The 21,721-nt window shown below is 46.3% G+C and overlaps 1 protein-coding gene across 2 annotated transcripts; it reads right to left on the bottom strand.

Annotated features, from left to right (window-relative positions):
* Positions 1-412: 412 nt before the first annotated feature.
* TRIM14 (tripartite motif containing 14) lies at positions 413-9,582 on the bottom strand. Of its 2 annotated transcripts, none has more exons than XM_057373082.1 (6): positions 9,231-9,582; positions 5,610-5,705; positions 4,741-4,974; positions 3,607-3,769; positions 2,481-2,573; positions 413-1,384 (listed from the first exon to the last, which is right to left on the bottom strand). In XM_057373082.1, the coding sequence occupies exons 1-6, from the start codon at positions 9,390-9,392 to the stop codon at positions 849-851; spliced, it is 1,284 nt and encodes a 427-aa protein (XP_057229065.1). In that variant the 5' UTR covers positions 9,393-9,582; the 3' UTR covers positions 413-848. The 2 variants fall into 2 exon arrangements, with proteins under 2 accessions (XP_057229065.1, XP_057229066.1); XM_057373083.1 differs by lacking the exon at positions 9,231-9,582 and adding an exon at positions 7,066-7,288.
* Positions 9,583-21,721: the final 12,139 nt, after the last annotated feature.

Below are 21,721 nucleotides of genomic sequence, written 5' to 3'. Positions count from 1 at the left end.
ATTTTCAGGACTTTAATTACTGTATTTGGGGGGTGGGGGAGAAATATCCATACACAGAAACTTACAAGCTGTGTCTCCCAGGTTTATGTGAACATTGCAGATTGATCACAAAGATAAATGGGGCACAAATGCACCACTGGCTCAGTGTTTTTATTGCACCTGTGAGCCATCCAGACATTTATGATCTATTAGGAGTTGTACACAGCTGTTACTCTTGCTTCTCAGTGGGAAGAATAGGGCCACCCATAAGTCAAAATCAGAGTTTGTGTCACATGTAAGACCAGCTAATGGCTATTAAATGTGACTACAGTAGCTGTTACTTCAGAAGGGACCTTTCCAGCAGTCAGTGCTAGTCTTTGATTTTTCCAAGATGACACTAAAATATGAGCTAATTCACTTCGTGCATTTATTCAAATCTGACTTTGTCAGTGGTAATGATATGCTATAGAATATCTTGAAGCTTGAATAAAACTAAACCTGTTGCCATGCACAATTTCAGGCTCATGAGGGGAGGGAGTTCATTAAGTTGTTTTGTTTTTTTAAAGTCAATATCCAGGTTCCAGTCTGAGTTGTATTATTTTTCTTTCAACCAGACTTCTTCCATTTTGCAAGTTGAAAAACATTACACACAGCACTTCAGGTGGTACATCAAGACCATTTATAAAAATCAGATCACCTTCCCCCATAGAAAAATACATGTACATTAAAAATTACTGTTGATTTTCTTGAACTTAAGTTACCTTCTAAAAGCATCATAATTACAACTTTCATAGAGCAGAGATGAATTAATGTAGRTAATTGCTGAAGTGGCATTCATAGAAATAGTAGGCTTTATTTTGCTCTGTTTCTTATGTTAGTTTGCATGTTCTAATGSACCCTTCCCAGAGTCTCAAGGCGGGATAAACTGGTTCTGTGAACTTGCAGCGGAAGGTRTGCAAATGAGCCATGCCGTCACTGACATTGTAGAATGAAAGAATTCCTGCTTCATAATCTAGAAAAATGCCAATGCAATCAGGRTCATCTTCTACAAGGATGGGGATTCTCTCTCCCTTGTGAAACGCCCAGTATTCAAGRTCAAACTTCTTTAGACACCAAGATGCTCTATTCCAGCCCAGCCGACAGGCTTCAGAGTCTCCTTTCCTMCCAATGGAAGGGTAGGCTGCACCAATCCACCATCCTGCTCCAGCACGAACCAGGTCAACTTCCCAGTAATGGCTCCCAGARAGGAATGCGTCTCTGCTTAGTACTTGCCATAAGGTATCGAATCTCTGGGGACCACAGGGGTAAAATATCCTCCTCCAGCTACAGCTTACTTCGAGACGGTCATCAGACAATTTCAGTCTTGGGTGAATGCTGTCGTATTCCCAGGATGGTGATCTTGCATCTGCAGTCAAAGCCATAAATGTGCTTACWACATTTATCGTGACCCTTGGAAAAGTCCAAGTTACAAAACACCTACTAAGGAGCCCACAGCCAGCAGCATCTTGGAACATGGTCAGAAAGTCCAGTCCCAGGAACATGGGCTGGAAAAGGCATGCCAAGGGGATCACAGCAGGCTATTAATATTGCTGCCTCCACACCTTTGTAATATGGGCCAGCCACAGTGATGGGTACCTCAACTGCAGCACCAGAGTTGCTTTAGGGTTAGGGCTCAGCCTGRAAGCCCACAGGTTCCAGACTGAGTCTGGAAAAGGCATTCCAGTCAGCAAGGCAGGGCCCCAACATTGCTGACTCTGCACTGTTCAGTCACCCACTGTGATGGAGATGCCAGTTGCAGCACCARCTTAATGTTAGGGATGGAGTTCAGCTAGCCACAGAGCCTACAGCTCCAGGGACATGGGGCTGGAAAATTTATGGCAGGTCCATGAAGCAGCACGGCTGCCTCCACACCTTTCTAATCTAGGTCACCAAGCCTAATCAGCCACAGAACCAAGCTGCCATTTGGGTTAAGGTTACAACTCACAGAGCCACAGAGCCTACAGCTCCAGAGACAGTGGGGCTGCAAAAGGCATGCCAAGAGAATCACAGCAGAGCATCAACACTGATGCCTCCTCACCTTTATAATCTGGGTCACTCATGGTGACGGGATACGGAGAAGCCATACCCAGAGCAGTTACAGTCACTGGGTCTCTTCAGCCTGGAGGAGACTGAGGGGAAACCTCATTGCAGTCTGCAAATTCCTTATGAGGGGAAGAAGAGGGACAAGCATTGATCTCTGTGATGACCAGTGACAGGACCTGAGGGAATGGCCTGAAGTGAATTCTGTCAGGTGAGATTTAGGTTAGATATTAGGAAAAGATTCTCACAGGGTGTCTGGGTGCTGGAACAGCTTCCCCAGGGAAGTGTTCAGAGTTCAAGAAGCATTTGGACAACACGCTCAGACCCATAGTCCTGAGCAGGTCCAGGAGTTGAACCCTAGTGATTTTTGTGGGCCCATTCCAACTCAGGAGGTTCTAGGACTCTGGYATAATCATACTTACGTTTTAAGAAAAGCAACCGATCAATAGGAGTCATGGTTTTCAGCACTGTTCCGGGCTCCTTCTTTGCAGTGGCGTTAAGGCTACTGAAAACATCTGGACAGAGATGCAAACAGACAGTTTAGGGAGCCTGCCAGTTTTTCAACTATTATTCTCCTGTTTCATGGACAAACTATGTTACGTTTTCTGCAGAAAGGCTACTCACTCTGTATGCTTTCAACATTGTGCACTTTGATAGCACAGAGATGCTGGACTAGTGTTGCCAAAGAAYTGCACAAATGAGCACAACACCAAGGAATCACAGTCTATTCCTTAAAAAATAGCACCTATCAGATGAAAACAGGCAGGTGAAGATAGCTGCAACTTCTTGTTGCACAGCTCTTMCAAGATGCTGTCTAGAAATCCTGCACACATCCTGTAGTGGCCTTTCAGAGCAGGTCTAACCTGATCTGCCCCAGCAACCTCCTATTCTTTTCTTGCTGGCAGTTSTCCGATAAGGGATTATTAAAAGGCAGCTGGGTGAAATATGATAGCCAGTGTTGCTGCTCACTCACAGAGCAGCAGGGTTTCCCCATGATTATTTAGTTTTGTGGCTCTGTGTCCCATTAGAAAAGTCCTTGCCTTAATCATGCCAAAGGTCATTTAAGGGTGAAATACCAGATCAAAGACAAAAGGATTTCTACACAGAATATGTTAGCTCACCTTTAYAGTATCAGAAATCATCAATTTTTTTCAGACTGAGGCAAATCATTGAGTACATCAATTAGAAAAAGCTTCCAAATTTTAGAAGTACCCTAGTGCCAGAGCACTTACACCCARTATAACTGAGAGGACACATTGTGTAGTTGTGATGGACTATAGTAAATTGTTCTAAAATACCTGATGGGGGGGAGCGAAGCAGCACACAAACCAAAGATTGTTTTCAGAGTTGGAAGAGAAACCTCTTACATTCTTAAATCACCACTGCTATCATAGCATTACACCTATGCTGCCAGAAAACAGCAGCCCTGCCTGAAACACTGTTGTTTCTCCAGCTGATTTGCTAAAAAGTCCTGTTCTTACTTACAAAGCACACTTTATTTGCAAAGAGAGCAGAAGAAAGGAAAATTCAGAGCACTCTTACAGGTACCTTCTTTAAGCCGGGCTTCCAGTGGTTTTTCTAGAATGGGCTGAAGAACTCTGATGAAATGTTTATAATGGTTGAGCAGGTGTTCAAATGAAAGAGGTATTGGATGCCACTCTTCTAACACATGCCTGGATTCCTTAATTTCCTTCTCGATTTCTGTGTACTTCTGAGGGAGGAAAGCCAAATGCTACAATTAGCAGGCAGTGACATGAAAGGACTCTTCCCTCCCAGCTGCCACATGCCACAGAGCAAGGACAGCAGATAAACAGGCAAGCTTGACTGTGTTCAGCCTGTCTTTTAGGTCATTAACAGGTCCATCACCTCCTCCAGCCAGTGGAGCCAGTGGCCACCCTAGAGCCATGATTAAAAGAAATCCCTATAGGATAGAAATGAGTTTAGCCTGGCCAGGACCCCTTGTGGGAAATGCCATCAGTGGCAAATTCAAACTACYAAGTTTTAAAAGCGATCTGAAGAATAAAATCCAACATCTCCTACAAGAAGATCTCCACAAAATCATGAAGAGCAGCTCCTATGTGGAGGTGTGCTGCTAGCGCACACAGCAGAATGCCAGAGCCACTTCACAGCAAGGGAAACTCCCACCTCYGCCACATTGCAAGGATGCAAAATGCACCAGAGGCACCATCCTATGATGAATGGCATCCTTTGGTTTGTGTCACGGCATAAGTAAACAACAACACACTCTTCCCAAGGAAGGTGAAGCATTTCCCCCTCCAGTGCAGGGACAGCTATTGTTTATGGTGATTAAGATCTCTTGCATTTAAAGAAATTAGACATTTTAACCTTCTTCCTGAGGTTTCTCAGACCTTCATGTTACACTGGACAAGGAAAGATTTGATACAGCATTTTTCTTCCAGACTGAGACACATATCTGTCTTTTCCATATATGCCTAAAATTAAAATTAATTTTATACAGACCTGAAATAAATGCCATAGCAGGAATACTTAAYAGCTCAAAAATTAGGCACTGAATTGGTTCACCAAAACACCAACACAAAGCAAAYTATAAAGCAGTTAGAAAGATGCTGCTAACATACAGAAAGATCTATAAAAGAGATTACTACAGCAATTTACAAGGACTATGAGGATGAGACTTAGAAAGAGATCATACAATACCACCTCCAGCAAACGAACGGGATCACTGTCCTGTTCTATTTGTCTGATTCGACATGTGAAGGTCTCTAGGGCTGCAAGCTGTTCTTGACAGGACTGCAACTGCTGATCATGTGCTCCCAGGGCTTGCTGAGTCTTTTCATCAATGAAGTTTTTTGCCAGACTCTCTTCTTCTCGAAAAAGTAACTGAAGCTCAGTTATTTTTTCGGACAGCTGCTTTTTGATCATATCAGCATGCGCCTACGGAGGAAGCAGAAGAATGTCTCCCCCYTGTTCAACAGACCATAAACTCTTCRGATATTTCTGTTTCAGACTTTCAATGCTGTTTTGGTTTAATTTTACTGATTTTCTGCATCTCTTCAGAAACATGTCACTACCCCATAAGGGAGGGCAGACATKATTTACCTGCTGATGTCTGGCTGGAAAAGCTTGAGGGAAGATGCCTATTTATGCCAAGAATTCTGTTTTCAACTGGAATTAATAGGGTACAAATTGCAGCAAGAAGCAGACCTGGTCTTCAATAGCAAGACTTTGACCTCTTTTAAAGCAAGCTAGAGATTACTGTTCAGTGCAAGGCAAGATACRTCAGTGAAGCCAGAATAACATAGGCAGCCGGGGCTACCTACTATTTCTCTGCACAAAAATTTCAGCCTTGGTCTTCCAGAGCTGTTCAGATGATCATGGAATGAGGACCAGGTCTTTGGAAACTCTCTCTCTTCTCTCCTTTTGATAGTATAATATAGTGTGATGGATAAAGGGAATATATTCTTTTYCTGAGAAGCAGTGGGTATCTGAGTCTTTGAACACCTACAGAGAAAACAAAATGCTTCCCCTTGGAAAATGACYATCCAGTAAAGAAGGAAACTGCACTTTACCTTCACATAATTCACAGCCTGCTCTATGCTCCTTTTGTTACCAGCTTCTTGCTCTTTTCTCTCTTCTAGATCCTTCAAACACAATGTCATGAGTTCCTATACAACAGTAAAACAAAATAGTGTTTCACAACAGCATCTGTAAAAAGTAGAAATCAGTGTCCAGCTTGTTTTCCATATAGGGGAGTATATCACTGAAAYATTCGGTTTCAGAATCATAGAATCACAGAATATTTGTAGTTGGTACTCTTAAATGTATAATGGCCTTTTATTAGGTTCATCAAGGCCTGTGCAGTGAACCATAAGGATTTCAACRCTTATACTGGTTATATTGGTAAAGTTTGGAGAGCTGTGCAAATTAGCACCGCTTTCTTATGCAGAGAAACCCAAAGTGAAACAGTTTYATCTTCAAATCTGTGGTGCTGTGCATTTCAAGACTGTATGCTAATACAATTCGCAGCTGAAGGGCAGCTAAATAAATACTTTTAGTGAGAGAATCAGGGGGATGCTCTGTCTAGAATCAAAATCCAGTGAATATTCAGGATGCTTCCCAGTGTACGAATGACCCATCAGACACTATCACTACAGTGACAGTCTGCATATCTACAACAGCCAATATTGTCAGGCTGGCTGCTCATCAAYCACAGTATCTGTGACATTTGTGGTGTGCCCAACACAGCACAATCAATGTTGTGCTTATGCCTTGCCCCACAGTTTCTCACCCRCAGCCCTCTGAAACTGGCTGCCCTCTGCCCAGCAGGCGGGGCAGCCTTGGTGCACCTGCTGAGGCGTTTTTGTCACTGGTACGGTGACACATCCATTGCTGCCCCCCACTCTCAGTGCACTGGTGCTAAAGCACAGACCCTCAGGAAACACCAGGTGAGCTCCCTCCAGCTGCAGCTGATATCAGTGACCTCTTCTGCAGCTGAGAGACAGCCAAGGGCATCTGCACAAACATCAGTGCACTGCAAGAGCCCCAGGGCAGCCCAGCATTTAAACTCTTCAGTGTGGACAAACAGAGCATAAAGTGCTGCTTCATGAGCAACAGTTTGCATTGCTGACATGTGTCTCCTTAGAGAACACATATGGTTTGTCATTTGATTAGGACAGAGTCAGGAGAAAATGGGCTCCCAGCAAAAAAACAGAAATTCTGCATCTGGAAGGCCCTTGGCACAGATAGAACCATGCAAGCAGATAAATGTTCTTGCATGGAGACARTCATGCTATTTATTCCAGTTTTCCAGTCTTGTCCCTGAAGAATCAGAAGTGTTCCACACCATTAGAAGATTCAGGAGTTTTACCAGCTACCAGCCTTCTTTAGTTTATTTTGCAGCCTAGACCTCAAAGACTGACAAAGACCAATCTTCCTTCTTTGCTAGTAAAACACATCAAATGTGTAAAAGCAAGGATTTCTGAGAGATGACAGTCCTAGCTCCAATCAGGCTCACAGGACACATACCAAGTACAAAAAATGCTGATTCTGTGTGCTGCATTCAGAAACTCAGGTAGTGTCCTTCTTGGTGGCTTTGAACAACATCCAATCCAGGGATGAAGCAGCTTTTGGACCTCGCACACTGGCTCTCATCTCTCAGCACTCACAGCTAGGATTTGCTGGAAGAGCAGTGGAAGATTCTCTGTGGAAGAAGTGCTGTCTGGCTGGTGTCACATCACAAGGGCTGTGCAGAATAACTTCCCCAAGCAAACAAAAACACTAGTCAAAATACCATTTCTTAGGCTGCAACTATTGATACAGTTTATGCCTGAAATCTCTGCAGCCCTAAGCCAGTAGATGTCAGCAGATACCTCCTACGGACAGAGGGTCACACGGGTGTACATTGTTCCTACCCCGCTTCACTTCCTGATCTGGCACAGACACAACCCTTTATCAACAGCACGTGCTTCCCTGTGTCAGTCAGACCCCAAGGGAACCAGCACAGCTTGTAGGTTTGTGCCCTTTGCCACTGCACAATGCCTGCCTCCACGCATTGCCATCCTGTCATGAAGGGAATGCAAACATCGTAGTGAGTTCCCACCTGMAAGAGGGACATTCTGGATGAAAGGACACCCGCAGGCAGGAACAGTGCTCTACACATCTCAGATGTCTGAAATGGTTTTATCTCTGTGCTGCTGTTTGTGGCAGCCTAGGGCATTGCCCTCTGCCCTTGTGCTGCTCTCTGACATGAAGTGCAATAAAATGCCACAAGAGTTTATCATGACCTGTATACACGCTCACAATCTGTGTGAACTTCCAAGCAGGAAGTTCTTGTAGGAACTGTTTCTTCCTCCTGTTCTCTGCAGAAAACCTCCTAGTAACACTGCTCCAAAGTAACACAGTAGGAGGGGGAAGCAACTTTCTAAAATTGTAGAGGGGGCAAGAAAAAGAAAAAAAGACTTCTGAACATCAAACCTCTGTATTACCACATTTTAAGCGTCCCAAGCTTAGCACCAGCAGGCCTCAGCAAGCTTCCTGGCAGGCTCTCYGAGTAAAACAAAATACAAGCAGGAGTATTGGTAAGCTTGCAAAGCTTTCTGAGGATATTTGGTGGAGAGCTACATTGGGATGAAAAAAAGGGGAGAATCTTAGGGAAGAACCCCTGGGCTGGCTGTGTTTGGGATGGAGCTAATTTTCCTCAGAGCAGCCCTGCGGTGCTGTGTTTCAGATGTTACCATACTGAGAGCGCACAAAAGGCTGATGGGGGACACAAGCAGGAGACGATCCCTGCTAACCAAAGAGGTAATCCATGCCATAAAACACCTTGTTCAGCAACAAAACTGCAAGAGGCGTATTCAGGCGAGTCAGCTGTCTTTTGCTCAGGAAGTGTCTGGTGAGTGYCCACCTTTGTATTGCTTTTGTTCTTTTTCTCTTCCCTCCACTTCTCTTTCACTTAGTAAACTTTTATCTCAATCCATGAATTTTCCCAGTTTTAGTCTTCCTCTTCTCTTTCCCTGTCCCACTGGCTAAGGGAGGGGAATAAGCAGGCAGCTGTTTTGTGCTTAGCTGCCTACTGGGGTTAACCCACCACAATCCCTGCTCCCATCCCAGAATCAGAGAACTGTGCAAGGGCAGACACTGTGATCTAGCAAGTTACAGTGGTGGAGGGAGAGGGTAAACAGAAATGACCTTTCCTCTTCCCCTGAGACATCTATGTTTCTGACAAAGGTACTTCCAGCCTGGCAATAGAAACCAGTTTCCTGGGGCAGCCATGCTCCTCCGATTCCACACACAAAGTCTAAGGATAAAATGCTGCTGCATGTGACCTAACAGCACAGAGTCAAAGTCACTTCCTCCTAGTCCCTTGTCACACACTTGCTTTGGGCGCTTGGGTGTGCCTGATTAACTCTTTCCCTTGTGTGCACAAGCCATATCCTTGCGTGTGTGCAGTAGCATCAGCCTGACCCCTGTCCGTATGGGTTCTACAAAGTGCTCTTTGAAGTACAGAAAACGCAGAAACTTAGTTCCGCTGGCTAGCACAGCCTACAAACCATGACCTCCACAAGGTGTTTAGAAGGCAAGCAAAGCAAGGCTGGTTCTGTGACACGGCACCAACACTCACAGCTCACACCATCAAAGAAAAAGAAAGAAGCACAAGTCTGAAGCGCCTGTCGGCGGCGCCCGGCACTCACCTGCGTGCGGCGGACGGCGTGCGGCAGGAGGCAGGCGCGGTGCCCGCGGTGCGAGCCCAGCACCGGGCACAGGGCGCACACACAGCACCCGCAGTCCTCGCAGAACAGCTCCAGCGGCCGCCCCGAGTGCACCCCGCACCGCCGCGGCTCCCCCTGCGCCATGCCGGAGGGCAGGAGGGCGGGGAAGAGGCGGATGAGGGGCAGGAGGGTAAGGAAGAGGCGGATGAGGGGCAGGAGGGTAAGGAAGAGGCGGATGAGGGGCAGGAGGGCGGGGAGAGGCGGATGAGGGGCAGGAGGGTAAGGAAGAGGCGGATGAGGGGCAGGAGGGCGGGGAGAGGCGGATGCGGGGCAGATGAGGGGCAGGAGGGGGAGGAGAAGCGGATGAGGGGCAGTAGGGCGGGGAGAGGCAGATGAGGGGTAGGAAGGCGGAGAGAGGCGGATGAGGGGCACTAGGGCGGAGAGAGGCGGATGAGGGGCACTAGGGCGGAGAGAGGCGGATGAAGGGCACTAGGGCGGAGAGAGGCAGATGAGGGGTAGGAGGGCGGAGAGAGGCAGATGAGGGGTAGGAGGGCGGAGAGAGGCGGATGAGGGGCAGTAGGGCGGAGAGAGGCGGATGAGGGGCACTAGGGCGGGAAAGAGGCGGGTACAGGGTGTGCGCCGCGGGCGGCGGTGCCGCGCTTTGGGCCGGCGAGCCGTGGCCGTGTTTGTGGCCGTGGTTGTAGCCATGGCCGTGGTTGTAGTCGTGACTGTGGCCGTGCCATGGCCGTGGCCGTGGCCGTGGCCGTGGTTGTGGCCGTGACCGTGACTGTAGCCGTGGCCGTGGCAGTGGCCGTGCCGTGGTTGTAGCCGCGGTTGTGGCAGTGGTTTGTGGCCGTGGCCGTGGTTGTGGCCGTGGCCGTGGCCGTGGTTGTGGCCGTGGCAGTGGTTTGTGGCCGTGCCGTGGCGGCGGAGGGGGCCGGTGCCCGCCGTGCCTCTGCCCTGCTCCGGGCGGACCGGGAGCGCGGCCGGGTTGTCGGGCGGGCAGCGCCCACAGGAGCGGGGCAGCGGGACAGCCGGCGCCGTGGGAGCTGCCTCCGTCCGGGACCCGGCTTGGAAAACTGAATAATTTGTGGAATYTCAGCAGCGTCGATGAAGAATGGGCTTCGGTGTGATAGCTGAGCAAAAGAGTTGTCTGATAAAAAGTGTGAAAAAAAATTGTCTTCAGAGCACGTTTTGTTGCTTTCTGGTTTTCCATTAGAATTTTGTGCTCTGAAAGGTCTCATTTATAGAAATCGAAATAGAGTGCTCATGCGCTTACAGAGTTTGCAAACTGACTTTATTGGCCAAAATTCTTACCTACCTTGAACCAAATTCACACCGTTTTTTTTTTTTAATATGCCTGGTTCTTTCTGTGAATGAAAGCAACAGAGAGTATTCACACACACACGCACACACACAGACACATACACAAGATGTGAAAAAATAGGAAGAAATTTAAAAACCAAGCATTCTGGTGCACCATTTGAGAGTCAGTAAATGTATTAGTACAAGAGAATGTACTGAGCACTGAGGAACAAGAGCAGTCCCACTGAAAGCAGGTGGAATTTCACGCCCACAAAAGAGCTGCTGGCATAATTAAGGATTTAGTAAGTGCCTTGTATGTACAAGTCGGGGTTTTTTCTCTGAAAGTGTTTCATACACACCCCATGCTACAGTCATGGAATGTTAGGTATTGTAGGTATCTGGAGATTATTTGCTCTTGTTCTACATACACAAAGAAGAGTGCTAATACCTGCTTTAATAAAAATAAGAATTTCACATCCTCTTTGAGATCCTGTTCTRGTGTTTGACCACCCTAACATAGAAAACTTTTTCTAGCATCAAACAATATTTTTTTCATTACAGCTGGAGCCATATTGTTTCACTGTGACTTTCCAAGGGGAGTTTCAATCTCATCTTCTTGATCTATGTCCGTACAGAACTACAGACAGCACTGAGTTCCTTGATGGAGGCTGAACAATTTCTTTCCACATGCTTTTAGAAATGCTAAGCTTCAGTTCCACTACTGTCTTGGTGGCTGCTGCAGGAGGGTTTGCCTGATGAAGTCCGTGTTTGTTCCTGTCCAGAGGAATGTGTGTGTTAAGTGAACATTGCTGTCTGACCGTCCAGGAGCACTGTGGCAGTCACACTCTCACCACAGAATGTCACTGCTGGGACTGAAGCCCCTTTGCAGGCAGCTCCACTGAGCTGAAGGGTCTCTGCTTGACTCTTTACACACCCCACACTCACACAGACATGCCCTCCTCAACAGTTCAATCCCAGATTTTCCACAGCAGRGTCTCAGACCTCTGGATCCCTGAAGCGATTTATTTATGGTTCAGTAACAGARTAACAGCTCGAGCTGATGCCTTGAGGAAGAACCCAGAACAAAGGACTGTCTGAGCTTTTACACCCTCACAGACTGTGTGCCAGAAAGTCTGGGGTCTTCCTGCTGAGCCTCCAGCTCCTGCTGTGTCTCAGTGTCCGGTCCCCTGGCAGGGTCACAAGTCCCTGTGTCCTTTACTGTACCAAGGGTCAGCCGTKCCTGCCCTCTTGCCTCAGGCTCCCACCCAGAGCTGAACCTGCAGCTCCCACTACAGCTGCACCCCGAGCTACCTGCACTGAACATTGCTCCTTTTTTTTTTTGGATTGAGCATACCTGTTAATACATTAAAAGGGAAAAAGAAAGGTTTCACAGCATTTTCCACTGCCCTTACATACTGCATTATTGCAAGTAACAGAATCAAGGCTAACATTATTGTCATAGGGCAGAAATTGCTGTCAAGGCAAGATCATGAAAGATTATTGWCACTCAGTCATTGAACAATTGGTTAATCATTCACTACCTGTTTGCTATGAGCCTGGTGTATCCAGTTTTCTTAACCCCAAATTTTAGCAGCAAAGTAAGAACAGAGTAAGACAGAGTATGGTCCCTCCTATTTAGGTTCTAATTTGAATTTTTGTGAGAATATCTTGATTAACACTACATCTGCAGGTTGTGTATCAGGTACTTATATTTCAGGTGTATACTTCCTCTATTCCTTGAACCATTTCTATATTTTACATATAAAATAGTAGGTCAGGCATTCATTTCTATCCAACAGGCTGGTCTTAGGCTGGAACATAACTTTCTGATATAGCTGAGTGCCTTCCAAAAAAAAATTAAGCCAGTGCTATGGGTTGTAACAGAACATTCCAAACATTCCATAGAGCCAAGTGTAAGGCTTGTGGCCATTTCAGATAAGTGCATGTGCATATTTTTGCTTTTCCTTTTAATGTCTTTATTCATGCCTTCTACTTGTCCTGCAGATGGTGGGTGATACAGTTTATATAATTTTCTCTCTATTCTTAAAGACTTACACAACAGATTGTTTATATTAGCTGTAAAATGAGCATTAATTTGTCTCTGTCTGATTAATTTGACTCTGGAACCCTGTATCTAGGTATAACTTTCTTTAGCCAATGCCTTTCCTGCTCCTCTTGTGCCAGCCCTTTTAGTTGTTTAGCAAACAACAATTTAGCAAATGTTTGTCCCCAGCCATAGGTGTCCACAGAGTGTTTGCAGATGATGAAAAGGGAAGTAGGCTCACGATCACTCATCCTGAATCTGAGCTTCGTCTGATATTTGAGAAATTCTGGCAGGTTGGGAAGCTGTTTGTGATCCTTTTTGCAGTGGCATATATTCCTGAACCTGACCACTTTTTATTCTCTTGTACTTGGCTAGCCATCGCCTCTGCCTCTCCAGCGACTTTATTGTGAAACCATCTAGCCACACAAATTAAACATTTTTTGACAGAATTTGCTTTCCCTCAGCAGACCATATTCCATCATGACCTTGTGTTGCCTCCCACTTTTCCTGTTTCTTCTTTTCTTCCAGTGAGCAGTCCTTCTCATGAATGGGTTTAGGGCCTCTCAAATTTGGCCATTCACTCTGGCCAGCTGGAGCCACAGCAGCACATTCTCCATCATCAGGGGGAGGCATTAGGCTCCCTGGATTCAAGGTGTTACACCCTTTCAAGATTATATGCTGTCGAGAAGATCAGTTCATAGCTGTGTGCCCACTGTGGTGTTAGAGCTTGGGCTGTGTACAGCATCTCTACATCACATGGGATAAGCACTGTTTCAGGATGTTCCAGGATAAGGAGCATCTAATTGCTTATATTTCTAATATTTTTGCTGCTGTTGCCACTGATTTAACACCARCTCCTGCTCCTGCTGCAGATGGAGCTAATTTAACTGAGTGACATGCAAATAGTCTCTGATGGGAGTCTTCACTCTGCATTGCCACTCCACTGGTTATTCCTTTACTTTCATGAACATACAGATCAAAAGGTTTTGTATAACCTAGGAGCCCAAGAGCAGGAGCAGATACCAGAACTCCTTTTGTTGCTTTATAAGCTTGTTCCCTCTCTGGGTCCTATGCACTGGACTTTATCTCCTYGTTCTTGGTTTCCTCAGTCAGAGGCTTAGTCAACTCCTCTAACATAAGAATCTATGGCCAACAAAATCCCACAGGTCCAAGTAAACCTGGTACCTGCTTCTTGTGACTGGAGTGGGAGCTTAATTGTGGCCTCTGTCCTTTCTGGATCTGTCATTCATTTTCCCTCAACAAAATAAAGCCTAAATATTTTACTTATTTTCTGGCACAGGGGAGGTTTGGATGGAGATGTCCCCTTTTCTGAAAAGGGCTGTCTCCTTTTCTGATAATACATAAATGTATGGCATCTAATGTACAAACACCCTTGTCACAGTTAGCCAGTGACAGATCATTGACACACTGTGCAAGAACCAGTTTGCCCGGTAATTTTATACCTTCATTGCAGTGTGTTGAGTGCCAAAATTCTCTGCAGATTCTGTGGGCCTATTCTGTCTCCTGAAGACCACAACAGAACTTCCAAGCATTTTCTCATTTACAGGGTTTCTTTAAATATACACAAAATTATCATCATTGCAAGCAAGTAGTAATCCACAGGAATCTCATGGATTTACAAAACTAAAGTATTGTTTTCAGCTGACTTATACCTTCTGGAGAAACTGCTCTTGGTATTTCAAGTCTACACCACAATAATCAATTCAAATAGTTCCAAACAGCACAGAATTTGTGCTATTTATGGCAGAAGATGGGCTGTTCATATTGAAGAACCTRCTGTGGGTACAGATACAGCCCAGCAGAGGCTGATACGCCCTMCCCCAAATGGCCATGGGCAGGGAGAGCTCACCAGGCACTGTCAGGGCATTTCCCATTACAAATGAAATTATTGAGCTAGATTTTCTGTGCTTTCTAGGTTTTAAATTGTTTATAATGGAGAAGAGAGTTGTGATAAAACTGAATAAAGCTTATGCAAATACTGCATAACCAGGCACTGCTGTAAGGCACCAWAATAAAATGCACTCTCACCCCAGTCCTTTACTGTCCAGCACTGGGGGAAAATGCTGCTGCACTGTGGTTGTGACAGGTCTGAAGATCCCCTTTGCATCCAGCTCCCACATTCATCTCTCTGGAGGGAACACCTCTGAGCTTTCAAAACAGGTTCTAAACGTCTCAGGGTGTGCCTCGGGCCCTTTTTGCCAAGAAGAATCAACCTCAAGCACAAGCAGTGGAGAGAAGAGTTAAATCAAGAAGAAAACAGGAAGTTACAAGATTTTCCTCATTAAGGATAATCTCTGTGTGAAAGCCAGCTGAGGAAGAYGTGTGGGTGGAGTGAGCTGACAGGGTCAGCATGGGTCTGTGTCTTTGTCTGTTAGTTGTGAGAGCTGAAATTACACGTTCCTTCTCCTGACCTGGAGCCAATCAGCCTTCTGCAAAAGGGTGATTTCTGCAGTCTGTGTGTGAAGCTGGCAGCATGCAATACACAGAGACCAGGCTTTGGTTTAGCTGTGGCATCCTCTATTTCTTTGTACAGAAAATTCTTAATATAAGCTCTGACTTCACCTTCATACCTGTGTGTAGGGGTAGAGGGAAGAAGTTTGTTTCAGTGTACAATTTACAGATTCTGGGGTAGATCTGGACTTCTTTGCAGCCAAACCAACCAACCAAACAAATCAAAACCGAGTGCAATCACCACTTCAGCAAAGACATTGAGCACAGTGATTTGCTAATACAGCATCTGTACCACTGAGCAGCCTTGAGTCCCTGGCACATGAGAGCTGAGTGTTAAATAAGGCTGAACTCAAGAATCCTGTATCAAACTGGGGTACTTTGAATAGAAGACACCCCTTCCACTGGCTTGAGAAATCATTTTTACTGCAGAAATCTGAGTTTATCTTGGTTTCGGTGGCCTCAGGGCTACCCATTTCCAGAGACACCATGCAAGAAAGACCTATTTCATTCCTGAGTCAAGAGAACCTTCTGAAAAGATATGCATACATGTGTGTGTTTTAAATAATCTAGTTTAACACTTAAAAAAATGTCTTAGCAATGCTACATGAATTCAGTTATCACAGTAAAGTTTTTTTTTCCTGAAAAACTAATGAAATTTCAAAGCTCCTAATTTTACTGGCATTGGATGCTTATGCCAGGAACATGTTCTCTGTGGGGTAAAGAGGTCTACCCCACAGAGTGGAGTGTTTTTTGGCAGATTATGTAACAAGAAGGAACAGCACATGCCCAAAGAAAACGTTCAAGGAAAGGTCACCTTTAACATCGAAAGGTATTCAGGGAATATGACTGCCAGAGACCCCTTCTGATGAACCTCCAGAACCATAAAAAGACTTTCAGTAGGAGGCAGATGCATGAAAATTAGTTCTAGAAAAGTAGTTTATGTGTTAGATAAAAACATGAATATATTATTATTATGAATATGTTAATTATTAATGAATATGTTATTATTATGATAGATTAAAAACCCTGTTTAAATTTTCATGGCACACACACAGAATAAAGAGGTGTCCTCTGTGTGTCCTGCAGATAGAGAATGCCTCAAATGTCTTCTAACACTTCAAAATGTGTTTAAAAATTTGTTTCCACTGATTTCAGTATCACCCTGAGCTGCTGTGAGAGACTAAAGCACATCCCAGGGGTTGAGTTCATACCAGGTTTAGGGCTAGAACACACGACAACCTCACTTGGTGCTCCAAGCACACCTGCCCTGCTCCAGAAGGTGCTGTCCACTCACGGGGGATGGGGAAGGTTCTCCATGAGTTAGAGGAGCTCCAAACACAGGGTCCTGGGCTCGGGGCAGGCATGCAGGTAATCAGGCTTGGGCACTGTTAGGAGATGCAGAGAAAGGGCGCTCAGCAGGGGCAGGACGGTGGGAGCAAAGGTCTGCAGGGTGCAGCCAGAGCAGCTGGGCAGTGCTGGGGCTTGTGGCACTGCAGAGCCCCAGTGAAGTCCCTGGCAGCTGGGAGAGCTGGGAGCTGGATGGTGGCCCTGGATGGAGCATCCCAGCACTGGATGTGGAGCTGCAGGTGCGCCCTCAGCCAGCAGGAGAGGCAGCTCKGGACAGCTCTGACAGCACCAAGTCTTGCCTTGCCTTTGGCTCTGTGCGGCCAGGGCTCCTCTGGCACTGGAGAGCCACACAGGGACTGGAGAGCGTGGAGCTCTGCCATTTTCAGAGCCACTGAGAGGGCTCACCAGAAGCAGTGCCCTCACAGCATCACCTTGGGTCTGGGAGCCTGCAGCCGAGCCCGGCTGGGGCACACGGACATTTGCAGCTGAAAGCAGAGCCCTGGCACACGCCTGGCAGCAGGATAGATTTATTGTGCATCACAGGCAGGCATTTGGCGCCTGCAAGCACAGGAAGTTTTCTGAAATTAAATCTCCCCCTCCTGTTGCTATCTCCAAACAGGTATTTGGTCCACAGTGGCTTGGMAGCAACCATTCACAGTGATGTTGGTGAGCTTTGTCTGGACTCTCTCTGGTATGTCCATGTCTCCTTTGCGCCAGGAAGCCCCAAASTGGGATCACTAACAGCTCATGGAGCCTTTCACGGTGCTGTATGACCCTTTCAGATGCTGTCACCTCAGCGTGTGCCACATCCACCGAGCTTCTCTGGGTGTGTGCAAAGACAGGACAGCACCAGAACCTCCCACCCTGCCAGATACCATGAGATTGGAAATACTGGCCAAGACTTGAAAACATCTCCTTTGAACCCCCAAGCCCTGATTCATCGATCGGTGGGGGATGAAGGGCAGAAGAGATGTGRGTCTCCTTCAAGGGTGGGACTCCTCCAGAACAAGTTCTGGAGAGGCAGCAGCCCTGCCTGCAACTGCAGTCGGCCACCCTGTCTGCACAAAGGGCTCCCCAAAGGCACTGAGACACCAGCAGCACTTCATGCACATTCTGAGGGCTGAAAGCAGCTCTCTGGCATACAGCCTGGCAYCTGGGAAAGCACTCCTAGGTGTTCCTCACCTGCTTTCCCCAAAACTAGCAAAGGCAGAGGCATCCACAATACGGACCAACAACCCTTTCTCAGCYCTGACAGCATGGGGATCTCAGAGGTGGGAAAGTCAAGACAGAAAAAGGGGAGAAAGAGGAGTGTGAGGGCCTGCTCCCACATCTTTTGGAGGCAGCACACATGCAGCTTCAGCTGCAATCCCCTTCTCTTTCCCTGTTTTGGGATCTGATTAAAAAAACTTAGAGGGTCTTGTGTGCTTCAGAGAAGTTCCTCTCCCTTCAGAGTGGCTCCTCACCCTGCACGAAGCGATCACTTCACCAAGACACAAAGAGCCCTTGGCAGCACAGTGCCATTAAAAACAGCATTTTCAAAGCATTCCTCTAAGCAAAAAAGGCTTTGTAGTTCAGACTGTACTCAGACAGCAGCAGGGCATGGCCACAAGCAGTCCCCCAGAGAGTTTGCCCGTGACTTTTTGCAAAGAGGTGCCAGGCAAGGGTGTGTATTCATCCCCACCTGCTCCCTAAAATAATGCTAAGTCAAAAAAGAAAAGAGGGGTGAAGGAACCTGCCCTGGTTTCACTGGAGCAAACCTAACTCCCCTGAGAGATAGCTCTCAGTTATCTCATCAAGCCACATTTTGCTCATGTCCTGCCACTGATATCCACAGCTGCTCCATGCAGGGCTGCCTGTGTCTGCAGGGGTTGGGAGAGCTTTTGGGTGATTGTCCCCAGCCATACATTCCATACAGCCTGTAGCTCTCCACAGAGCGTCTCTGTAACCCTGCTGCTCCTTATCCCTTTCCTGCACCTTCCTACAGCATGAGGTTGATGATGGACAGGTGAACACCTTCTCCTGCACATGGGCCACTGCACAAGGCATGGATTCGGCCTCAGCAGCATCTGTCCATTCATCCTTGGCCTGTCACTGAAAGCCTTGGGAGCAGGAGCAGCACTGTCCAGACCCTCTGTGAAACAGGCACTCGTACAAAAGSAGACCAATAGTAATTCATCGCTTCAGATCATGTGCTGCAAGCAAAACACTTTAATCACACGGACTCTCCGGTCTCCCAAGCACCTTTCAAAGCAGGATAGCACAACTGAAAAGTAGCTGATGGGAGARAATTAAAGTGTGACTGGCTCCTTTCCAATCACATGCTCTTGCTTCCCACATGGCACTGCCTCAGTGCCACAGCAGATTTTGGGCTTATTTCCCTTCTGATGGCAGGCAGGAGTTTCAGACCCATGGCACTACCCACTTGGCCCAAGGATGCCACAACACTCTGCACTGACTGATGTCAGCTGAGGGCAGAGGAAGAAGAGATTCTGCTACAGGCAGCTCCCAGGTTCAAGGCAGACAGCTCTGAGCAGAGGTGACGCTCAGGGGCTGCTGCTTTCACAGGCAGGAGAGGGATTCTCCAGTGCTCGGTGATCTGAGTCCCAGGAACGAGGCTGCACATCCAGCAAGGAGATGCTCACATCAAGTGAGACTGATTTCATGTGGTTTGATCGGAAGAAGACAGCTAGGAAGAGACAGCAAATTTCAAAGTAAACACACAATCTGGATATGCAACTGGAAAGGGATTGCCACTTAGGGCTAGGATTTGTAGAATTTCTGCCTGCCATTTTTACCTATGCATTTCACATGCCCACTCTCCCTGTTTTGTACCAAATTAATTTTTTTTTCTTCTTTTCTCTTACTATTATTGCACTTTGGCCATGGATTCTTTCTGTGACATGTTCTGTTAGCTACAGGCAATGCTCTATCCGGCATAATGCAAAGATAATTTTTTTCCCTGYATTATCTTTTCCCATCTACCTTGACTTACGACAACATTCTGATTTYACTTTCAATTTTTCTACTTTGCTTCTCCACTGGCTTATTGATGAACTGCAGCATCAAAAACACTATCTTAGGACAGCCTAGAAAAAGTAGCACTGAAACCCATCTGCATTCATTGGGAAGTGAAATTTTCTTTAAATAGGTGTTCTCTGTGTCCTGTGCCCTTTGCTTATCCATGATATCACCCTGGTGATCAGTTCTTTGAAACACTTGTTCACYGCTGCCAATCGCAGAGCAGCTGCTCTTTGCCTGAGTTACAGAGGGCTGTTCTTTTGGGGGACAAAGTACAGCAGCTGAAGGTCCTACACCAAAGGCATATCACACATGCCCCCGAAAAATTCCAGGGAAATGGAAACTCCCTCACTAAGCTCATGGCTTGTTTCATGTGGCATGAAACAATTTGCAGGGGAGATTTCTGGAAACAAGCCCAGGAATATCAGCAGGTATRTAGATAACATTTATACACCATCTGAGTGTAAGAGGTCAATTACTATGTAATGACTAATTATTGTATAATAATAATTACTATTACTATACAATAATGGCAGCTACAGCTGCACAAATACACTTAGGTCAGGCCTGCCTTACTTGTATTCGAAAACAAACCAATACATCGACATCCCAACCTGCCTTAATTTGGACGCCCTGTCAAGGAAATTAAGCCATTTATGAACAACTCCCATGGAAACTGCCCTTTCAAACGAAATATCCTCCTACACAACACATTCCTTTTCACTGAGTCTGGCTTTCATACAAATTATTGGTACCCACAGGCCAAGCACAACACTCTCCCTGTTTGAGGACGGTGCCTTACACCTGCTGTCAATTTGCAGCCCATTTTTGCCACAGTGACACTGTTCCTCTGCACAGCCCCACCTGAGGTGAAATGCACTCCCAGTCTCGTTCACCTAACCGCAATGCCAGTAATATCTCTGAGGTGGAGGGGCATTACCTGATGTCAGGGCGGTGCCACAGACCTTCAGAAGGACTCTAAGAGRTTCAGCACTTTCTGCAACATCCACAGCACCCATGACAGCAACAAAGATACAGCTGAGAGAGTGGTTTGCCCCAGCAGTGCCATATGGAGCAAGGCTGAGCTGTCTGCACAGCTCACAAGTAGCTTTGTCACACTGGCAGCAATATTGTCCTTAGCTGTGTCTGTTCTGTGCTGTCTGTTGCACATAAAAAAAGTATTTCCATTCCTTGTTTTRACTACAATTCCTCCTTGTTTCTCTTGTTAAACTGATTTATCTTCAGTTTTTTTAATAAGACTATTTGATGGCCCAAGCTTCTAGCACTCGAATGAGCTATGAACTGCTCCTTAACTTCTCTCTCCATATTCTTCCATCAACTGCCTCTCAAAAAATTGGACACTCCATACCCTAGCAAACATGGTTTGGTGAATATGATTCTCCTACACACACAAATCTATGGGAAGAAACAGTGACACAGAARGAGTTTCATGGGCTATCTCCTGGGACATTTACTGTGGAGGACTGCACTAGCTTGGGCATCTGTACAGATGTTAACTTCAGACTCTTCTAGTGGTGCCAGGATGAGCCTCTCCAAGGTGTCCACTTCAAAATGAAAATTTGCTAGTTTTGTTCTAGCTACCAGAAGTCTGATGGTACCTGAGTTCTTTCACAACGGGAAACTGCACTGTGAGACATAGTAATGTGCCAAGCAGCACAGTGCAACCCACTGCAAGAGCCACCATGTGAAACTGTGCCAGGCAGAATATGTATGTCAGAACTGATGGCTCTCATTTTATTGGTGTGTTTGAAAAAGCATAGAGCCTTGTGGATGGAATAATTCATAGACTCATAGAATATGATGAGTTGGAAGGGACCCATYAGGATCATGCAATCTAACCCCTGGCCCTGCACAGCACCATCCCTAAGAACCACACCACATTCCCGGGAGTATTTTCCAAACCCTTTTTGAACTCTGTCAGGCTTGGTGCTGACACTTCCCTGGAGACCTGTTCCAGTGCCCAACTCCCTTCTCTGCGTGAAAGACTTTTTCTGATATATCCAACCCAAATCTCCCCCGATACAGCTTTGGGCCATTTCCTCAAGTCCTGTTACTGGTCACCAGAGTGAAGAGATCAGTGTCTGCCCCTTCRGAGGATGTTGAAAAYCACAATGAGGTCTCCCTGTGTCTCCTCCAGGCTGAGCAGACCCAGTGACCTCAGCTACTCCTCACACGGCTTCCCCTCCAGACCCTTCACTATCTTCATTGCCCTCTGGGCATTCTCCAATAGCTCAACTTCTTTTTTACGTTGTGTCACCCAAAACTG

Source organism: Malurus melanocephalus, unplaced genomic scaffold, assembly GCF_030028575.1.
Source record: "Malurus melanocephalus ecotype Western Australia unplaced genomic scaffold, MMel_1.1 scaffold_184, whole genome shotgun sequence".
Lineage (NCBI taxonomy): Eukaryota > Metazoa > Chordata > Aves > Passeriformes > Maluridae > Malurus > Malurus melanocephalus.
Note: the sequence above shows the minus strand (reverse complement) of the source record. Positions and strands in the feature narration are given on the sequence as shown.